This window comes from Mastacembelus armatus, chromosome 2, assembly GCF_900324485.2.
Source record: "Mastacembelus armatus chromosome 2, fMasArm1.2, whole genome shotgun sequence".
NCBI lineage: Eukaryota > Metazoa > Chordata > Actinopteri > Synbranchiformes > Mastacembelidae > Mastacembelus > Mastacembelus armatus.
The window spans coordinates 6,471,603-6,493,754 of NC_046634.1; the positions used below are offsets into that span (position 1 = coordinate 6,471,603).

At 40.8% G+C, this 22,152-nt stretch overlaps 1 protein-coding gene across 2 annotated transcripts; it reads right to left on the reverse strand.

Annotated features, from left to right (window-relative positions):
- Nucleotides 1-1,049: 1,049 nt before the first annotated feature.
- LOC113127573 (DNA-binding protein SATB2-like) lies at nt 1,050-21,805 on the reverse strand. Of its 2 annotated transcripts, none has more exons than XM_026302271.1 (12): nt 21,651-21,805; nt 15,519-15,764; nt 13,275-13,460; nt 10,664-10,790; nt 10,253-10,376; nt 9,096-9,198; nt 7,327-7,377; nt 6,546-7,078; nt 6,244-6,456; nt 5,769-5,921; nt 4,278-4,469; nt 1,050-2,796 (listed from the first exon to the last, which is right to left on the reverse strand). In XM_026302271.1, the coding sequence occupies exons 2-12, from the start codon at nt 15,718-15,720 to the stop codon at nt 2,173-2,175; spliced, it is 2,508 nt and encodes an 835-aa protein (XP_026158056.1). In that variant the 5' UTR covers nt 15,721-15,764; nt 21,651-21,805; the 3' UTR covers nt 1,050-2,172. The 2 variants fall into 2 exon arrangements, with proteins under 2 accessions (XP_026158056.1, XP_026158055.1); XM_026302270.1 differs by having other exon boundaries at nt 15,498-15,764.
- Between the last annotated feature and the right edge of the window lie 347 nt (nt 21,806-22,152).

A 22,152-nucleotide genomic window follows, 5' to 3' on the forward strand; every position in this document is an offset into this window, starting at 1 on the left:
TCTCTCCACCATCAAGTCCCATCATATACTTTATACTGGAAATAACATAGTTTCATCACAGATTCATCATGCAATCAGTCATACTTCACTGGGCATCTGTTGGGAACTAGAATCAATCACAATGAATTGTTCTAGTCAGATGTTTTCATGCAGGTTTAAATTAGAGTTACATGTGATGGTGACAACACACTTCAACAGGAGGCAGCAGCACTTGTTGTATTAAAGAGAAATGCCCCCACCCATATAACTGCATTGTGCACTTGGTGTTTTTACATTCATATGTCTGTGGTTGGGTTGGTAAGGATTGTGCTCTGGTGTATTTGCTTTTGACAGCTGTTCTTTTTATAGTGTCTGTGGTTTGACTTTAGGTATGTCAGGGCGAGGAAAGAGGGAGTGGAATGTGTAACAACTATTTTGTTGCCCTCTTCAACAAGCTAATGATGGATCAAATTTCCATTTTGTCCATTAATTTACACCCAATAACCTATAAAAACAAAGTATTTTGCAGCTTTTCTGATTTACACGGGGTCCTTGGTTTAGGTAACAGAAGAGCATGTTTGTAAAAAAGCACTGGCCTCGTAGACTCTAGAAAACGACTGATCACTACTTATGGAACACTTCGTGTTGTCTGCCACTACCTTCATCACAGTGCCACTGCACAAAGGACCGGCTTTCAGGGACTGTCCAAAGGCAAAGAGGCCAAACTCTCCACACAGAGAATATTTTGGAAATGTTTTATCAGATGTCCATGTCTTGCCCACAACAGAATCAAAGAACAATGGTTAAACATCAAAGTGGAACAAATCAAACCTTGTGCGTGCCATCCAGAACAGGGACGACTGTCAAAATGTAAAGGCAAATAATTTGTTTCCATACCCTGCTCCTCTATGGCACAAATTACATTAACAGGGTGAAGTGCCAGTGGTTTCATCCCACAAGTTGACAAATTCACTTTTGCAGGTGGATTATTAACATTTACATAAAAAAACACTAGAAAATGGTTCAGCCTGTTTTACTAAATAAAGAATAAACCTGTTTTAACATTGACCTTCAGTTTTATCCAGACTTGCTCATCATCACATTTACAAAGACATTGGTAGTCATATCAAAGAAAATCATAGGAAAACTGAAATTACAATAATACTTTGATTTTAGCAAAGACAAAGTTAGTAATAAATATTAATGTGGGGGTAGTGTGGAACTGATTTATTGTCAGTAAATATTTCAATGTCACATACAGTATATCTCAGTTGATGCAGAGACGTCTTAAAGCATCATGGGAAGGAAACTGGGACAATAAGTTTTATAGAAATTGAAAATTGGCTTGAGTTCAGAGAAATGTTGTGTTATTATTCTGTATGTCTGCCTGATTTGCCAAATAACGTTTTTCTAAATTAGTTTACACACAAACCAAGTTACCTTCTGTGCACTGCCACCTACAGTGAAACCTGTCAAAGAAATTTTTGGAGTATCAAACACCCAAATTCTAAACTTAATAAACAGAAACATAAATTAATAAACCCTGTAGTCATAAAAGATGACTGAAGACTTTCAGGATGAAAATGAATTATTCAACCTTCTCAAACCATTCCTGCAGCTGAAATCACTCCCCTCCCCATGTGTATAATCAGTATTTGTGTGTAAGGTAAAATCCTGTAAGATCTGAGTACACAGCTTCCATTTTGCAATATTGCATTCAGATGATGACAATGAAGAAGTTGTGTATTTAGACTAAATTCGACAGCAAAGAAGTGGATTGTGCTGCGGGAGCAGGACTATGACCTACATTCTTTTTAGAGTCACATTTAAAACCTAGAGTAAGTGAATTGCTTCATAAAAAGGATAAATCAGGCATTTGTGTTTCAACAGGGTGTTGTGATCTAATGCTATTTGAAAAATAAAAAAAAAAAAAAAAAAAATTAGGACGAAATTTGTTTTTGCTTCCCTTTCATTGGTACCAGAAATCACTGTCTCCAGGCAGCACTGAACCAAAATAGTGGTGGTGGTCAAACTTTTCATATATTATTTTTCCACAGTTTATGACATTAATGAGCTCTGATGATTAGCTCTGAAGGTGAGGATGACAACAGTGGTTGTAATGAAAATGTGTGTGTTCACAGGGTATCTGTGTGTGGTCTTCACAGTTTCATGGTGTCTTCCATTTCTTTGCTGTTATCTCTGTTGCTCTGCAGAGTGGGGGCTGTCCACACTGCTGTAAGGGGACAGAGAGGAAGTTGCTGGCCCTGAGGCTTTCCCATCATCCCCTTCCTCCTTGTCTACCTCCATTTCCACCTCTTTTTCCTCTCCCCCATTGCCTCCCTCTGTTTGGAACAACTCCACTGATTGTCTCCCATCCTCACTCGACTCCTCGGATGCAGAGAGCACCTCATCCCCTCGGCTCACTGTTGTGTCGATCCCTTCTTCACTGGGACTCAAGCTCTCCCCATCGTCCTCCCCAGCAATGGGCTCTCTGGCTTGGCTGTGGTGCTTGACATTATAGCGTTGGTTCTGGAAGAACTTAACGATGGTGTGTTTGGGCAGGTCCAGCTGGGCTGACAGGGTGTGGATGGCCTCCTGGTCGGGGTAGAGGCCCACATCACCAATGAAGCTCTGGAGAATTCCCAGGGCCTCCAGGGATATCCGAGTCCGCGAACGGGCTTTCTTTGGGCCTCCACCTCCGAAGCCAGGACTCATTCCACGCTCAGACCCATCTTCTGAGCCGTGCAACACCGGTACTGGGCCTTCATGAAGTGGAGATGGGGATGTCAGAGGAGGCAGGGGCTGTCTGTGGAGGGCCTGTTAAGAAAACCAAAGAAAAACATATACATGTATATGAATAAAGATGTTACAGTGTTTTAAAAGCTCATTATTAGGAAAAGCTTCATTCTTCACCTTCACAAAAAAGGCAACTTACCAGCTTCTTCTAGAGCTTTTAGTTAAATCGCTTCACATTCATCTGGTACGTTACTTTCTTCATCCATATAATATCAATGGTCAATGTACTTTACTTAGTTCAAGTGTCAGCAGGTGAACCATCTCCATGCAAAGTCCAAATGGTGATCAAGACCATGAAATGCAGTTGAAAGCACCAAAGACAACTCTGACGCGTATCTTGAGAATTTAATAATGTAATGAGACAAGCCTCGATTAAAAGCTGGTGGGATTTAATTGTTGCATTTCTTTAGGTCTTACCCAGTTTAACTGACTTGTTGGTGCATTGTTGGGTCGGGTTAGGAAGACCCAGCTCCAAGCTGTCATTGATGTAGAGCATGTGCTGGTGTGCAACCATATAAAATGCAGACATAATGACACACAGTACATGTCAGTGCATCAACATGTCCATTGCTGCACAGTTAGTATATTCCACGGCTTTGAGACAACAAGTGCAGAGTTTTCTTCAGCGTTTTCGTCACAGTGTAAGTGAACAAGCCTCATACTGTGTAATTACAATAGACCTCAAAGTCCTCATCACCACAGTATTAACTGAACCACTCAGCGGCTCATTCTGTACCCCTATGCAGAGTCATAAAGGGAAATGTAGAACAAGCGGAAGTGTGATTGACCGGCTTCCATCACCCACCAACTAGCACGCTAACCTCCCATATTCATCATACAAACACACTACTAGAGCTTATTAGCAGGGCGGGGTGCCCAGCACACCCAAACACAAGAATCCAACAACATAAATCTGTGGTCCATCAAAATTAAAGGACCTAAATAAAGATAATGGCAATTCCTTTTTCTCTGCTTCAATAATTACAGGCTATGCTGTGAATAATATTGAGGTTAAGACCAGACTGGAGAGCATTTTGGTTTTGGGGAGAGGGTGGGATGTAGGAGTGTTTAGCAGGAAATGTGTGGGCTGGTCATTTACCACTTCTATTTTCAATGACTTAAGGGACACAAACAAAAGAGAGACAAAGAGGAGGACTGCTGAGAGGAGCAGGTGGTGGGATCAGAGAGACAGTTGGGAGACAGAGGAAACTTCAAGTGAACACCAAGGAATCACCAAGCATGCTGGTTTTTACATTTTCTCACTTATAAAAACACTGATTTCTGCTTCTTGCCTGCACATGGCCACAGTGTGGTTTGGTTGTATATTTTTAAAAAGCTGGTTTTCCTAGACTTTTCCCATGTGTTAATCTTCAAAATAAACAGAAATGAATTCCCAGATTATTTTTTGAAAACTAATAGCACATAACTAAATTTATCATCATAGTGTAACATAAAAAAACAACTTTCTGGTATATTCTGCAAGACAGGCTGTGTGGGCATACCTGCTGATCCGGGATGTGCAGGACAGTGTGGAGCCTGTCGCTGTGCTGCTGCCTCGACTCCTCCTCATAAACCTGGTCCCGGTCGGGCTGTGGCAACGCCAGGAACCTCCTGATGGTGCACAGGTTCTCCCACAGTGTGCGGTTCTCAGGGCTTGGGCTCTCTTTCCACCTGAGCAGCTCACACAGCCAACCCTGGGACACAGAGAGAAGAAAAGTTGGACCTATCAAGGAATAAAATCAGCAACATCTACCATGAACTGCAAGACAGTCTTGGTCCTACAGTGTGTCTGACTAAGACAACTCCTTTATGAGACAGAAGAAAGCTCCTGGTCCTGAAAACTCCCTTAAGTGGCTGTATTTTTAAAGTTTGGGCCTATGTCACTCAGTGTGCTGCTGTCACTCAACCTCAAGCGCTGCTAGTTGCACTGAATGATGTGATCCACAAACTCATTAATTTCAACACAGAACTGACTCGCTAACAAACTGTATACAACACATTCTAAAATAATCCTGATATTCACTTTTTAAAAAAACTAAATCATTTTTTCCTAAAAGGAGAAAGAAACAAACAGAAGGAAAATTCTGATGAGTGCATTAAATGTCTGCTAGTGTGTGTGTGTGTGTGTGTGTGTGTGTGTGTAGAGATTGGATTATCTCTGCTAGGCTGACCCAGGATCTGCCACCAGCTGTTGTTTGTGCACAGCCTTCAGCCTGGAAATTAATGGTAATAATGTGATCATCCCTCCATCTTCCTGCTCATCTTTTCCTCCTTCCTTCTGTTCTTCCTTCACCACTGTGTTCTCCTCTCGTCCCTGTTATAATTTAGTCCATTTATTGCTGTATCATTTCAAACTCTGTGCTCTTACACACTGATATGCACTTTCTATCGTTTCTGTTAGTGTTTGTAGTAAAGTATTGGTCCCATTAAGGTTTAAACTAAAACACAAATGCATGTGAACTAGTTCTGAATGATTGTCTTCCTATTTGTCTCTCCAGTGCAGACTATACTTCAGTGGCCCACAATGTTTATCTGAGGATGCAGACATGATGGTTTGCCACAGCGGGTAATCAGATCCTCCACACGCCCACACACACAGTCACACACCTCTGTTATACCCTCATCAACTTCAAACATCAACTCAGCCAGGGGCTGTGTACAAGAATGTATGCATGTAACGGTTTTAAAAATGTCAGACTTTGTTTTAGTTCTCAAGGTGACAAAGCTGGTTAAAACTATAAAGAGAAGAAAGTTCTTGTTTTTTCCAGTGGCAGAACATTTTTCATGTCTTTACATCCATTTGTGCCGTCTTACGTATGAATCCATATTTAGACGTGAGAATTTTTTAAGCCTATCACACAGCCGAAGGGACTTTGAGACACATTATCAAAATAAACATTGACCTTAGAGTATATTTGGGAATTTGAGGGTCTAGTTAAATGCTAAAAGTATTGCTTTTTTTAATTTTTAAGCAGAAAATACCTGGGACTGACCTGACTTTTATTGGCTGCCACCTTAGCGAACAGAGCCTGGGAGACCTTGGCTCGCTTCATCTCCTGCTGGATCTCTTCATAAATTACTGATGTGATGTTCACAAGTGAGTCCAGCTTCAGTGGCAGCTCTGCACCAGACATGCTGCACTTTGTCTACACAGAACAGGAAACAAACTTAAAACCTTTGCTGTTGAATCTCAATGAGGCTTTCCTGGTTACGTACAAGATAAACTGGATCGGATTGTAAAAGTGCCCAGTATTACTGTTTATTCATTTCACTAGTCTGATTGAAGAGAATTGGTGTATCTCAACTATAATGACTTATTTATTTAGTTTGTGACAATACTAGACATAAACAAAACTATGATGAGAAAAGTAGCACAATGTCATGGTTCTATGAATTTAATATTCATTATTTGTCACTGTAGCTGAAGGTCATGAACTAGTTTGTGTTAGTAACGTTCTGTGTGTGTACCTGTGTGTGTCTGTGTGCGCTGGTGTTGGAGATGTGGTTGGTGGGGTGGTTGTGGTTGCTGTTGGCGCTCCTCTCTCTCTCCTCCTGGTAGATGCGGTCTCGCTCGCCCTCTGGTAGGTTGAGGAAGTTCTGCATGGCCTTCAGGTTGACCAGCAGCGACTGTGACGCAGAGCGAGGATCCTCCTCCTTACGAAGGATCTCAGACAGCAAACCCTGCAGCCACACACACAAACACACACACAAACACAGGTGAATTTTGTTATAATAATGTCCAGATTTTATTGTGTCAGGACTAAATGTACCTGTGTGCGGTTGAACGCCACGCGTGCGAACACCGCCTGGGAAACGCTGGCCCTCTTCAGCTCATTCCTGACTTGCTGGTAAATGTCAAAAGAGACCTCGGCCCCTGAACAGTTAAGGCTGGGCTCAGTAGTGGCCCCGGAGCCCTTGCATGCCCTTGAGATGGGTGGGTGGTTGAGGAACTGCTGGTTGACTCCATGTGGGTGCTGGTGAGCGAGCAGGCGACTGACAGCCAGCTGCTGGTTGATGAGCTGGGCCATTGCGAGCTGCTGGCGAACAAGCTGAGGGGAGACCTGGGGAGTTAGGAGCCCACTGTGGCCCAGCAGGGGGGCAGCCTGGGGACGCAGTGGAGGACTGGGGTGGTGCTGGCCAGCAGGGTGAGGCAGACAGTGAGGCTGGGCGGAGGACTGAGTCTCCCCGAGGCCACTCTTGATGGGAAGTGATGCAGGGCTGCCAAAGGTGCCCAAGTGATTCGATGAAGGTAAGAGAGGAGGGGGATGCTGGCTGATGACACTCAGGTCCAAATCCCTCTCAACTGTGTCAACACACACACACACACACACACACACACACACACACACACACACACACACACACACACACACACACACACACACACACACACACACACATTAGTATTACACTTCTGAGGATTTTTCACAGTCATTCCCTGCAACTGACCTGACCTGAGTCTCAAACCTCATCCATTACACAAACCTCAAACATATTATAACATTTAACTATATGTAATTCATATCCACATTATCAATCAGTGTACTGTACCTTTTATGTCTGATTTGTCCTGTGTTGACCACATCTTCTCAACATATTCACCTGAGGAGAGATGGACACAGCACTAAGAGTATATAGTTATATCTGCATTCTGACATCTCACTTTTAGTTTTCTTTCTTTTGCATTTAATGCAAAATGTCACATATTCTTATCAGTCTCTCAAGGTAAATGTTGTTTTTGTAGCTACCAGTGTAAAAGAATTTTTTTCTTCACGTTCAGGAGAAACGTGGCTGTTCTTTATGAGATAAGACTGTGGTATTTACAGCTTCACAAAGGACGTGTAGAAACATGGAGGCTTGTGCTTTCGAAAATGTTTCCAGGACGATTTTTTACAGCTCTGAAATAGAGGTTGGTCTGATGGTTCAAGGGATGATCTCATCACAACAGTCTATTTTTAATTACTGTCTCCAAGTTCTCCAGATAAGATTATCAAATAAGTAAAGAATGTTTCTCTTTATCATTACACTGAACTCAGTTCTTTCTGTTCTCCTGGATTTTAAGGACCCCTCTGCTCTTCTCCACGTAAATCTGCTTCAGATTATCGTTTCACTGTGTTTGGTGGAGAGTCACGTTTTCGGTTATTAAGTGAATAAAAGTTGGAGTGAGGTTTGGTTGGAATTCAGAATTTTACCTTGTTTGTGTGTGTGTGTGAAGAGTAAGACGAGCTCTTGTTCCTGGGTTTTGGTTTTGGTGCTGTGTGTGTGTGTGTGTGTGTGTTGGGGGCTGCTGCTGTTTTCCATTAGGAGTTAAGAGCATTTAGTTTTGTCATGTGTATTAAGGGTGACATAAATGTGAACCATGTGTGACAGTTCCTTCCTACAGAGAGCTGCCACTGACAGACGTCGCATGCAGCAGATTAGAAACATACAGGCTGACGCGTGTGCTCGTACACATGCGGGGGGTGGACAGAAGAATGGAAAAACTTCATTAAAAAAGGTTCAAATTTTAAGCAACCAAGTCACAAAAACAAAGGCGGCGAGGCAGGTGAGTGATATTAAGTTGAGTTGTGATTAGCAGTGAGTGTCAGTTTTAAAAGCGCTCTGACAGTCTCCACCTTCTTGAGTTTTCAAAGCACCATGAGGCAAATAAAGTATAAACAGCTTAACATTTGATTAACATTTGATGGTTCGAGTGCAGGAGAGTTGGTCACACAAACTGTAAAAGTTTTTAACAAGGCAGGGGAAGGATACTTAACTGGGGAGTTACCAAACACCATAAACCTATAGACTGAAAAAAAACCCACTGAAGTGTAGCGGCACCTGTTAGAGTCCGGGTTTACATGCACACAAAGAACCAGATCCAACATGCACCACCACAGTCTGTGTGATAGGAGATCAGAGCTGAGAATGTTAATAGACAGATTTGTGCTCAGCTGTGGGCTCCAGTTATCGAGGACTTTAAATGTTTATGTCAGAAAGATCATAAGAGCTGAAGTTACAAGCTCCTAATGTGCAAGAAAATGGTGGCAAATGTTATGAGCACAAAACCTACAGCTAATGCGTTCAAGTGTTGTGTGATTAGTGTTTACATTCTGTTGTTTTCCTGGACAGGTGTGTATATATCCTGTCCTGCCAAACTCTGATCCGTTATCATACTCAGACATTCACAGGCTGACCTGCTTGCTTTTTAGGTAGAAATGGAGGTAAAAAAGGTAGCTCAACAAAAAGGGCAAACATTATTGATTCCATTTGTGCAGCAGATTTAGATCAGACTTCTTATTTCTAAGGAAACTACACCAGCTCTGGGAAAAAGAAGTTACCTTTGATGCGTTTGTACCTCTTGTACCAGCGTCCAAACTCCTGGCATTTAGAGGTGGAGATGTTGGCATAGTAGGAACTGTTCACTATCGCTGAGATCATACTCTGACAGGGACAGACACATTAATAATGACAGTTTACTGTAACTCTTAAAACAATTTGACCAGTTGTCAGTGCATAAAAAGCTGAGGTCTGCTTCAGACCTGGGAGTGGCAGAGCCTTGAGACTGGGTGAGAAGAAACTGCTGCCGCTGACCAACTAAGTGCTCATTAATTAAACTCTTTGGCCTCACTTCCTTTCCCACCATGCAATGTGGTCACTTCTTCAGAATAGGAGATGCACAAACTGTAAGTGAGTAGTAAAAGCTCAACATGGGAAACAGTGAGGATTAAAACTCACATGATTCAGGCTGCAAACACACACCACCCACACACTTCCCCTAATCACTAATTACATCATGACTAAGTCCTGTATATAAATCACAAGTTGAAATGACACACTCTCGAGTCTAATGACTGCAGGGTGTGTGAGAGGAGGATAATTGATGTGTGCGTGTTTGCATCCTTTCCCATGGGATGGTATCAATATTTGTGTATGTGTGTGTATGTGTGTGACAGTGAGACAGATTACACAGTTCACTAAGTGTGGGGTGAACTGATGATGAAACCACATGTTCATAAAAAGGGGTAACCAAGCTGATCATTTAGCTTCAGAAAAATAGGTCATCCATCATCAGACAGTCAGAATAAAGAAACGTGAGAATAAAGACGTGTGGAGCTGGACAGACTGATCATCAGAAAATTAACAGACAACTGCTGCATATTGATAATGGATTGTTTACCTTTCCAGTGTCAGGCCTTCTCAGATTATTATCAAATGTGAAAATTTGCTGCATTTCCTGCTCATACATTGTGTGACAGTAAAACTGAATATCTTTGGGTTGCATCAGTTAAAATTTTAATATTTTACACATTTTACAAATACCTAAGAAAATAATTCTTCTTATTAATTGATACAATTATTTTCTTATTTTATTCCTGTATTGAATTCAATAGGCAGATACAAATGGATTTTTAAAAGTCAAATAATGAGTTCTGTTGATCCATTGATTATTCTGTCCACTATAATATAAGTAAAAATGTTTGTATGTGACAGGTACCTGGGAGAGAGGACACTCCTTGGCCAGGGTGCTCTGGTTGGTCTCTCTGAGCAGCTCCTTGAGGGCAGTCCTCACTGTGGCGTGGGTCCACTGCTCTGACGGCAGCTCCTCCAGCCTGGCAAAGCTGCACAACCAAGGCTCCGTTATAACACACAGTTTAACTGATTATTGACTGAGGCTGATGCACTGATCATTTTAGCTGCAGCAAATACGATTCAAAACCACAAAAACCTAAAATCATTCAAATGGTGTATTTCACACCCAGTCACCTCTAAGTTCCCATGGATTACAGCGGACACAGCAGACGATGAAAGAAAAAAAAATAACTGGCAGTTTCACCTCAGCAATGTCAGTATTGCTCAAATCTCCTTATTTAAACTGAATAAACAGTAATGAAGCCACACAGCTGACCTGTGCAGTAGGATCCTCAGTGTGACCATATGGTAAACGTCCAGCAGCATGTCAGCCACCGTGGCCTCTGGGGCGTCTGTTAGGAAGTGGATGGGCATCGGCCTCCACCGGCCCACTTTAATTATGCCTGGAGAACACACACACAATAACAAAACCACAACTAAACCATGTGCTCACTGTCCATTAAAAAGTTAAGATAGGCTGTTTCCATCTTACTGATTTTTAATTAATATCAATCTAACCTGCTCATGCTGTTTGAGCTGTCTGTTAAACTCTCCCAGTCTTGGAGCATCCTGAACATTCCCGTGGCCTTCCTACAACCGTGACTGGAAGTGCAAATCTAAACAGGCCTAATCGCGTTAGGATCTACTAAATCAAACACAGACCTCGCCTGGCCTTGGCCTGCCAACCTCAATCATGTATGTATGTGTGTGTGTGTGTGTGTGTGTGTGTGTGTGTGTCTTTGCTGCACGAGGATGGTGGTGATAGGGGTAAAAGAACAAAGGCTGTCCTCTTTGTACTCTACAGCTGATCAACCAGAGGAGAAATGTAAAATGAGTGCAACATTAAAGAGTGAAGCAGGCTGTGAATGAGAGCGGCGTTTTGATGTTGATGCACCGAATAAACACTGAGGTCACTGTCCTGTCTGACGGCAAAATATTTCTTATTCTTTCATATATAGCATTATTTTGTGTCCCGCAGCTACGTTTACTTTACAAAAGATTATTAATGCTTTTACGTGTCATTAGCTGGTTACTGATATAAATCTGCAGACATGTTTTAACACATTTTAAATTCTTCCTGGGGTAAAATTAGTTAAATACCAGAACTTCTATTTCAAAAGCTGCAAGACAATATTTATAATAATATTATTACCAGAAACCATCTAAAAAACAGTAGGACTGCTTCCTGGACCCACTAGTGATCTTTCAGCCTTAAAAATGGTAAACAGTTGATTTTAAGTGAGTAATGTTAGTGGATGAAAAACAATATAATAAATTTAGTTAGATTTTTGCTCAGTAACTCACAGAGAGCAGTAACTGTATACTCCAAATAAGAAGTAGCTTCTTGTTAGGTTAAAGAAAAAAACCTGTGTGCCAGTTAAGACTTTAAAAATACATCTACTCGCCAAAGTTATGCAAGATGCAATTCAATCGCAGAAGAAAATAGAAGAGACTCTGTATAATTTTGGTCATGACCACACTGTGGGAAAAATGCATGACTCCAGCCAAAAATTATTTATTTGAAAAGAAAAGACTTATTTCTCAGAACAAAACCTAGCTATTTGGGAGAGGCGAGGGGGGTCGCAGGGCGTCGGCCTGTTAGGTTGAAGTGCCCTGTGTTTACAGCACACACCAGGAATGTCAGACTGCTCTTTTTGTGTATGTGTGTGTTTGCCCTTGTATTTTGATCTCAAAATGATGAGAGTGTTGGTATTGGCCAGAGATGCACAGATACAGATTTCAGCTTAACTTCCATGCTGTCAGGTGGGTGGACTGAATCAGCAGATAAGTGTTAGAGAAAGCAGGCAGACTTTATCTTAAATACCTTCTTGGTAAATACCTTTCCTGTGATCATGTAGACCTTGTGGTACTCTGTGTCCCTATGTGGCATACCCCACCCATCTGGAAACCAGTTACTGTATGTTATTTAGCTGCTGCTGGAAATCATTAATTACTCATCAACTGCCGAAGTGGTAAGAAAGACTGAAACATAAGATGCTTCCCATTAACATGTAACAATGGAAAATCTTAGATACCTGCATTTCCCTGAGGAGACTGAGAGACAGAGGCTGATATTCCTTATTGGTTTTAATTTTTGTTCAATTTAGCTGACATCACCAGATATTGGTTTAAGGTTCACTGCTCACATTCATCTCAGTGTCAAAAAATTCTAATTCTGCAAGTGGAGAGCGCCTGGGTGGAGCTGAGCATGAAGTTGAAACCACCCTGGCGTCAATCAAGAAAACAGGCCTCAAATCACACTTCTCTTCAACTGAGCAATGATTCTTAACCTTGTCAGCAAGACAAGACTGTAGAGCATTTAAATTAGTGTGTTTCAGTGACACTTAGTTCACACTGTCACAGTTTTTTGGATTCAGCATAGAAGAAGAAGAACTGTGGCTGAACACACAGCACCAAGGAAATTAGTAAAAAAAAAAGAAAAAAAAAAAGGGACTAATATGTTTATAAATTTGGGCTGATATTCATTATCAGAATGAGTATTACTACAGTTCATTCTTTTGCTAGCGTGACTACCCCTTTCTTAGCAGCATCACATGAATTAATGAGTAATGTTTGTCTCAGATCAGCCCCTTGGTCACAGGGGGGTGGGGAACTTACATAGATGTGACAGAGAAAAACTAAGTGAACTGTTGGGACCATCTGTTTCAAATCTCAGATCAGAAAAGCAGATGAATGTGTGTGATAAACCTTTGACTGATGTTGCTTATAAAAAAAAAACAAATTCATTCTAATGTGTAAATGTATGTCTAAGAAGTGCAATGTTCATATTGTTATTTATTTCAATGAATCCACCATGAATCATTCTGTCTCTAAACACCACATATACATGAAGACACGTGCTGACATGCACCTGTACACATACTTACCACGTGCCTGTACAGCTGAACTGTGCGAGTATCCAAGGGCGACCAGTGCCGTCTCTACCAGCTGCGTGAAGAGGACATCCTTACGCACCAACACAAACTCGGCGTGACAGTCACCACACCCCTCACCGTCGCCAGCCACACCCGTGTCTGCATGCTCGACCACACAGTAGACTGGGATCATCAAACCTGGGAGACAAGACACAGATTTATGGGGAGGGGAAAAGGGTTAAGTGTACTGCAGCTAGTAACCTAAATCTAATGAGCAACTGAACTAGTTTGTTGAGTCTTTATACTGTTTTCAAGTTTCAGGGCTTTTAAGCATCTTTTTTGTCATCCATATTTCAGCACTGGTAATTAGAGCTGTGTTAAAGTTAAAAAACAGAGCTGGACAGCAACAATTTTTCAGTCTCTTCAATGAAGCAGTGTGTCGATGTGGCCTCAGTATACAGTGGCCACTTGGTGGTCTCAGTAAAAATCTCTGGGTGAACATGTCAGCTGCCAGTGTGAATGGAAGTCTCTGTAAGATTGTACAACCTATTTGTGATTTGCACCACATATTAAAACCCACAAGGAATAAGATATGTTTCCAGAACCGCTGTTAAAGCCCTGCTTGATATGAAGCTGTATCATCTAGCATCAGGAACGATGCCTTACTCCTCTGCTGAAGCTAATGTGTTGGTCTAGACTCCTCCAAGCCTGGAACCATTTACACTCATCCAGTCCACTGCTGTGTCCCACAGGAACTGCTAATTAACAAGCTATCAATCCTTCTCCTGACGAGACAGTGACAGGTCTGCCTGAGCCAAACCGCAGCAGCATCAGGCACGCTATCGGCCAATAACCCAACCACTGAGTGGAAGGGTGGAGCGAGGAAACGGCAGAAAATCTGTGTATGTGTGTGTATTCTGTTACAGTGTTTGTGTGATGATGCACGATGATGTTTTCAACTGCATGAGAGAATAATGGGCATCTGTGCATGAGCGTTCCCTGTGTTAGGTGCTTTAGAGTGTACGTGCTGCTCTGTAGCACCAGTGCAGAAAGTGTGTTTTGTGTAGAAACAGTTGTTATCGTCATGTCCCTAAAACTAACACTTCAGCATCTATATACTGTGTGACACAAATAAAACAAGCAGTGCAAAAGTATATCTGAATGGCTACACTGGTAGACAGGGTGAAAAGCCTAAGTCATATGATGTAACATTCATTCAAGAGAAGGAGAGGGAGGTTCAACCTCTCCAACATTTGTCTTTTTAATTTACAATGTTCCTTCTAATTTAGATAAAGTTAGTGGCCTAGTATTCTTCACCTTTTGTAAAAACATGATAAAGTCTTTTGGAGCAGAAAGGGCAGAAAGAAATGAAGAACAGATTGAAAGCCCACAGAGGCCTCAGTGTGAAAGGAGCAAAACAGGAAAAGATAAAGGTATTGAGTCAGAATGAACAGACATATGAGAAACCTTTCCAACATCTAACTCAATCCAGACTTTAAAGCATTATTAGGTTCCTTTCACTCATTTAACCCCAGGTACAGGCACCTGCATGAATGTGTATGGGAAGCCCACATAGAATCACACTGGTTCTTTGGGAGACCTGGCAGAACCTAATGTCTGTCTGAGTCTGTGGTAGATTGCTGGACGTGTGTGATGTGGTGTTGTTGTGCTACATTATGAACAGAGGGTCATACTGTATTATTTATAATGCCTGTAGGAAACAGCGATTAAGGGTAGACCCTATTTTAAACCGTACAGGACAATGCTTTACTTTTCATTTGTGTCCTTGTATACTACATAATGATTTGTGCTTTAATAACGCTTGTTTAAATCACAGGCTGTATGTGCCCTTTTGCTGACTTTACTACTAATAAGGTGCATGTATTCTCTGCTCTGTTTTGCAATAGATGCTTTTGTTGTACATGATGCTCAGTTATTCTAAGTCATTGTAAAGAAATGTTTTATTTTTTATTTGTTTTGACCAAGTCAGTGCTTTGTTTCTTTGAAGTTGTTGAGAAATGATGCTGGTGTTTTGCAATAAAGTGCTGAGAGACACTCCAGTGTGGTTTGTGTCCAGTCCACAAGGAAAACACAGAGCTGGACCCACTACAATTGCATGTCTGTCTTGATTAATATGGACAAATAGTGGCTGTCAGCAGCTTCAGTCTAGTTAGACTTTAAAAAAAGCTGAACTCTTGTATTTAAAGGAGTGTGTGTTGCTCTATCTCAGCTTACACGTGTGTCTTAGTGTCCCACCTCCTAACGGTCTCAGCGGTGTGCTGTTGTGTCGGGGTCGTGGGTTTACTGGGCTGCCGTTGGACTCCACATGGCTCAGCTTGCTTCGCAGGGGCCCACTGGAGGCAGGGCTCTCCCCTCTCTCCCGTCTCTCCTCTGAGCTGGAGCTGTCCTGGAGGCTGGGGCTTTCTGCTCCCCCTCCTGCACCTCCATGCTGCTCCATCCCCCCAAAAACTTCAGGAGGAGCACCCAGCACTGTGTGTGAAGCTGCGAGGTAAAAGACAGGGTCATGCTTAATGCTTTCTAAGAAATCCAATCAAACCACTGTGAACTATAAGATTAAATACATGAGAGCCCTGTATCTCACTGAAAACAGATGATCACATGTATTTTACTTCTTTGATGGTTTAAGTTACAGAGCAGCAAAAGCGATGAGTGTGCAGCTACTACAGAGGTACCTCTCTCCCACTGGAAAACTCTGAACTAAAAAGAAAAAACAAGCTGAAATGACCTTCGTACAGTTTATCACTGTGTAACAAGTATATCATCTTTTATACTGCCAGTGTTGACATTATAAAGCCATTACAGACTGCTCCATCAACAATCATAGCTTTGTTCGTTCCCTCCCCAACCAATACAGCTAACACATTTCTGTTATTTACATACAAGGGAGGCAGGGACGACCACAACAGACAGAGGCTCAGTCATCTGGGACAAATCACAGGTCGACAAGTGGCGTTCTCTCACAGACTAAATACAGACAAGCTTATTATACTTTGTTTAGTCACAGAAAAGTACATGACACATTATAATGACAGACGTGGAAGGTGTGTGCAGCCAGCATGAGACACTGTGACAATGCACTCTGTCTATTGTAGGTAAATAAAAAAAGTTTTGTCACATTAAAATGGTGTACTATGAGGAACTAAGAATTTACAAATAGTTATGTTTTCATATGGATTGTTCTCACTGAAAATCAGCTGCACACTACATATACACACACCATTATGTTTTCACATATGCTAACAAGATCAGCATTCATATCAATTAAAGTAGCAGAGTTTACCATCAAATACTTCTTCATAAAGTACTGGTGACTGTGTGATAATGGTGATATGGACATCACTGCTGCATCTTAAAATCAAGATTTAATAATCAAGTTTTAATAAAATCACTAATTCCATAATTGACATAGACATATATGTGGTATGCTGCAGCATATATGTTCACTAATCATTTGTTTTACAAAAATGTACATTAACAGTACAGTGAAAATGTGCATCATCATGCCTGGCTAAATAAAGTGCACTGTTTGAGAACACCGTCTGCTCTCTGCTTTGTGTTTTCCCTCACACTGTGTGGTTTTCAGTGGTATGACTGTAAAGCCAGCAGCGACACACGAATCTGAACCCAAAAGTGTCACGTGATTATAATAAAACACATATGTAAAATTAATAGCTGCTGTTAAAAATGCAAGTCCAACACAAACAAGAATACGTAAATGAATAAATCACAGAATGAAGCATAATCACTTGCCGTCTGTCTCTTTCCTGAATAGGGCTGGTATTACTTTATGTAGAGTAATATTAAAATCTGCACTGCAGGCTTCACATACTGTGAATGCTACAGGTTAAAAGCAGCAAACAGTAAAGGAACATCGAACAAACTTCATAACTTCTTCCATTAAATGTGGAAATGTAGTCATTAAATTGTCCTGTTGTGTCCAAACTGCCCCTGTAAAAACTCGTAGGTGTGTGAGAAGACATGTCCAGTTCACTCAGAGATGAGGACAAACACTGGAATAATAAACGCTATACAAGGTTCAGCTTACACAAAAGCCTTCAAGTTGTGTAACAGTTTTTTATTTCAAAACATGTGACAAAAACTCCAGGCAAAACCAACACAGTCCCACAAGATGCAGGTTCCAGGTCTGCAACAAAGATTCTTCACACCAACAATACAAGGCTCCACAAAAACCAGTTCTGGTCCCGAGAAGGTTAAACTGAGGTAGAAGCCTGGTGATGATCCAGTTTTACATATGTACCCAGATGTCACATCATCTGATCAGTGACAGATGTGGTGGCTGCTGCTGTTTGTCCCACCTCAGCTCCACCCATGATTTCACATCTCAAGTATCTGACAAACATAGAGGCAAAACTTCCCTTCAGGAGCCCGCAGGAGGTTGTTCTGCACTATTTACATGAAAAGATGCTTTATTACCATAAGACCATCATGTTGATCCCACTGCTTCATCATAAATGTATTATTTTAAAGCAGATTTAACAATTACTGAACATTCTCCAGTCCAACAAAACCACAAACCTCTGAAACTCTTTCCTGAAGAATCTATTTCCTCTGGCGGGGCCAGATTTCAGTCCAGGGAGGAAAATAACTAAGTGCTTTATTTCCCTCAGTCATTTTGTCAAATCAACACACACCAACACAGGACACAATGCCAGCGAATTATATTGATTTTCATATTCACTTTAGGATGACACAGATTTCCGAAGGGTCCCATTGTACCCAATCATAAGCTGCTGATCAGCACACATCACCGGATTGCATGCCAACTTTCTAACCCGAAAAAGCTCTGTCTCTCCTTCAATTTGTGCTTGGTCTGCTTTTAATAAACACGTTTTTGGAATATTTGGGGCAATGGACTATAATGAGCCTCCTTCCCTCCTTCATATTTTCTCCTCAGAGCAATATTTAAGTCATTAATGAGGAGACATAAAATGTGAGGGGAAAAACATAGATGGTTGTGGTGTTTGAAAGAAAGACAGAGTAGTTTGTGCATATACAGACAGTGGTCAACAACTTATTATCGAGTGCCTTGAGCAGCTCATAAGTATTTTCCCAGGCATTTTTTCAGTGATTACTATCATACTTGAAAAGCTGAATATGCTGGAGGCTGCTATCTGCAAATGTTTGGCATTAGTGTTTTTATAAAAAATAAATAAATGATTCAATAAATAATATGGTTAAGGTTCTGACAATACATTTATAATATGGCAGCATAACGGTGTAAAAAGGAGTAAGATCTTGCTACACTTGGGCCTCAGTTTATCGAGTGTGTCTTTCACTCACACACACTTTACACCACTTCAAGCAACACACTCAGAGGTTGTGCAGCCAAGAGACCACACACTCCCAGCACAGACTCCTGTTCACTTAACCGGCACACATGGACTCCAAATGTACAGTCACTCTCAGTAGCCTCCCCCTGACAAATCACACAGAAACACACAGAAAACCTTCACTGGCTGCAGAACAGCACATTCATTTTGGCAGGGTCCTACTTGGGGGTGTCTCATAAGGGGGTTCCCAGTGTCTTCAAGAGTGCTCCAAGGCTCTTTTAGGGTTTTACAGGTGTTCGCTGTAATTAAATTAAATGTAAATTCTTTAAGGAATATCAGGGTGGAGTTTGTGCCTTTGGGAGAGTTCATGGGATCCTTGAGAGGTTTCCAGAGAATCCCAGACACAGTGAATTTTACAGTTCAGTAAAAAAAAAATCTTGGGATGTTATGACATATTAAGGTGTGACAACAGGGTTCAAAGGACCCTGGGAGGTTTCCAGGAGCTCTACAGAAGTTTTCCAGGGGATTTTCAGTCAGTTTAAGAGGTCCTTGAGTGGGTTCAGGGCCATTGCACAAACACGTAAACAGAGAAAATGGAATCTGCAGCCTAAATCTTGATCCATCTCTAAAAACATGGCTGACACCACCGTCTGTGTTTTGTTGACATTCCTGTTCACAGAGTGTTAAAGCTGCTCCACCAGCCTCACAGCGAGATCTGAACACCCACACTTGTACTAAACTACTTCAATTAGGAGCTGATCGGGGAAAAGGGCTAGAGATGTACTGACAACGCACTACAGATGCTTAGTAATCCAGTACTGTACAACACGTAATAGCAGAAACTAATTCCGCAATCCTAGACTCTGGAGATCGCCATGTACTTCCAGATAACCAGTGTGTGTCTCATCAAGATCATCTGTATTTCAGGAATTATGCTGGTTCTATATTACACATTATGGTAACAAAAGCTGGTTCACACATACAATCATTTCTTTATTTTCTGGTCAAATAAAATGATCACAGCTCACAATTTCAGGTTTAGTCTATTCAGGTTATGTTAAGTTGTTTTCACATACAAAGACATTATAGACAACGTCCATCTGGTGTGAAACAACAGTAAATAGGAAAACACCATGCTTTCCTACCAACATATGAAACAATATATATATATATATATATATATATATATATATATATATATATATATATATATATATATATATATATATACATATATATTCATTATACCTGGACTGTCATTTTGTGGTATTACCTGAGTAGACTTAAGTATATTAGTACACATAAAGGGCATATTCTCCTATTATAGTCCAATAGCATATTAGGCCATCACATAACATTCCCATACATTTAAATTATATTATCTTTATCATTAAATTGCTTAATTCACACAGGCAGATAGTTTCTAACTTTCATTTAGTTGTTCTAGCATACATACAGAACTAATCTCATCCAAGTGTTTGTACAGTGTTTGGCATCATTACCTACACATGAATAGATGTTTATCTACTGTCTAATTCCTCTGACCATTCTGCTAAATAAACAAACAAGTGTTTACCTGCTTTATTTTAGTGAAGTCTCACCTTCTGCAGCAGATTCCCTGCACTGTGCTGGCTGTCAGCTGGCTGTCAGCAGCAGCAGCAGCAGCAGCAGCAGCAGCAGCAGCAGCAACAGCAGCAGCAGCAGCAGCAACAGCAGCAACAGCAGCAGCAGCAGCTCTGGGCATTAGCAGCCTAAAAGCAGTGTCTCTCCCAGCAGGGCAAACACAGCTGCAGCTAATAAAATTAAGCTAATAATGGCTCCATTTGATTCAGGTGCGCCCAATGAGCCGCTGTGACTGACAGTATGCCAATGAGCACAGACAAAAACGGCGCTGACAAAAGTCTCCTATTGTTAATGCTCGATAGCACAGCAAATCAAACGTAGCTCTGCTCATTAGTAATTTTTATCAGCTGCAGCTGTGTTTAACCATGGCACGTCTGTGAAATAAACTGTAGATGAGGCTTCAGGTATGCCCGTTTAACGAAGGCCCTTCTCATTTTAAGGAATTCTGAATGGAGTTTGGCGTAAACAAGGAAAAACTTTAAACCAAAATTAGTTGGGACTAAAATCCACCAAACCTCTTTTTATTTTTTAGCATTTTACCATGTCCAAGGAGCTGCTGGGAAACTTATTTAATAATAGGCCCTAGTTGCTGTATACCTCTGAAATATATTTGTTTATTTGATATAGGAAACCTTCAGTGCCTAGAAATGTACAACACCTGCAGCAATGAATATTAGGTTGTTTGTGTAACGCTCAGTTAAAAATATGAATAGCTGTGTTATAATCTCCAGATTACCCTAAACTATTATTATTATTTTATGTCATATATTAAACCTAATATTCACTATATCAAATACAATTATCTGTGATTTTTATTTAACAGAGCATTGTCCATTTTCTTCACAATATTAAACCTTAGTTATAATTGAAATATTGAACATCACAGATTAAAATTTCCAGCATCAAATCTAAAAACACTGATTAAATGAAACATTTAACTATTTCAAACTTAAAAACTGTACATCGACACTAAGTACAATCATTAACTTCCTAAAACAAAAATCTATTTTTTGTCTCATGTCTAATAAAAGTGACAGTTCTGTGTCTGTAGGTGTCTCACAAACACTGCTACCTGTCAAATAAAGGTTTTATTTATAGTCAGATTAGGGGTTTGGACCGAGTTTCCACTTACTTTACTCTAATAAATCCAACAAGTTTAAGTTGATAAGATCAGATTTTTTGTATCTATTTTGTGAAAAGCCTGGCATCTACTTACAAACACTATGTCTGCTTTTCCCCATGAATTTAGTCTTACATCAATTTAAACTGTGCATTGTAGTTAAAGTCTAAACTGATGCGTTACTTCATTGTCAGCCATGTCTTGATATCTGCATAATTTTCTATCTTTGGTTTCACATCTGAACTTTTTTGTTCATTATTTTCTTACTGTTTGCTCAGTTTTTATCTCTTACATACCTGCAGGAGAAGAACTTTTCAGTAAAGGTTCACTCACTTTTTAAGAAGTCACTGTGCTCGCTGGGAAATAAACTCCATCCATTGGTGAAAACAAGTGAATCCAGCCTGAGAAGCAATGAGTTTTCCACCGTTTCCTTTGGTAAGAAACATTAAAAGCAAGGAGATACGAAGACGAGGAGTGATGAGGATAGACTGCTGCTGCCGGCTGAGCAAAGAGCAGCGAAATGTAAAGAGAGAGAGGGAGGAAGAGGCAGAGGAGGGAGGAGGTAGATGGGATCTGGGAGGGAACCTCAGAACTACATACAAAAAGTATCTGCATTTTTCCAAATAATACTCTTCACCAGTAAAAAAGCAGAATAAAAAAATCAGATCAAAAAAATACAAAGCAGAGGAGAAGTTGTACATTAAAATAAGGCTCATTTTTCCTAGGAGGCTAAATGAATAATGTGATCACAGGTTTAGAAAGGACAGTTAATCTCCAAGACGTCGTGATACAAGAGAACAAGAGAATGAGATGAAAAGGAAACTGCATGAGATGA

What these genes read in the sequence shown, in the direction of transcription:
- LOC113127573 (XM_026302270.1), bottom strand. Translation starts at nt 15,720, where the DNA reads ATGGAGCAGCATGGAGGTGCAGGAGGGGGAGCAGAAAGCCCCAGCCTC. An exon ending in TTCAGCTGTACAGGCACGTG is followed by an intron (nt 10,791 to 13,274) that starts GTAAGTATGTGT and finishes TGTGTTCTCCAG; the next exon opens with GCATAATTAAAGTGGGCCGG. An exon ending in GGACAAATCAGACATAAAAG is followed by an intron (nt 7,079 to 7,326) that starts GTACAGTACACT and finishes GTGTTGACACAG; the next exon opens with TTGAGAGGGATTTGGACCTG.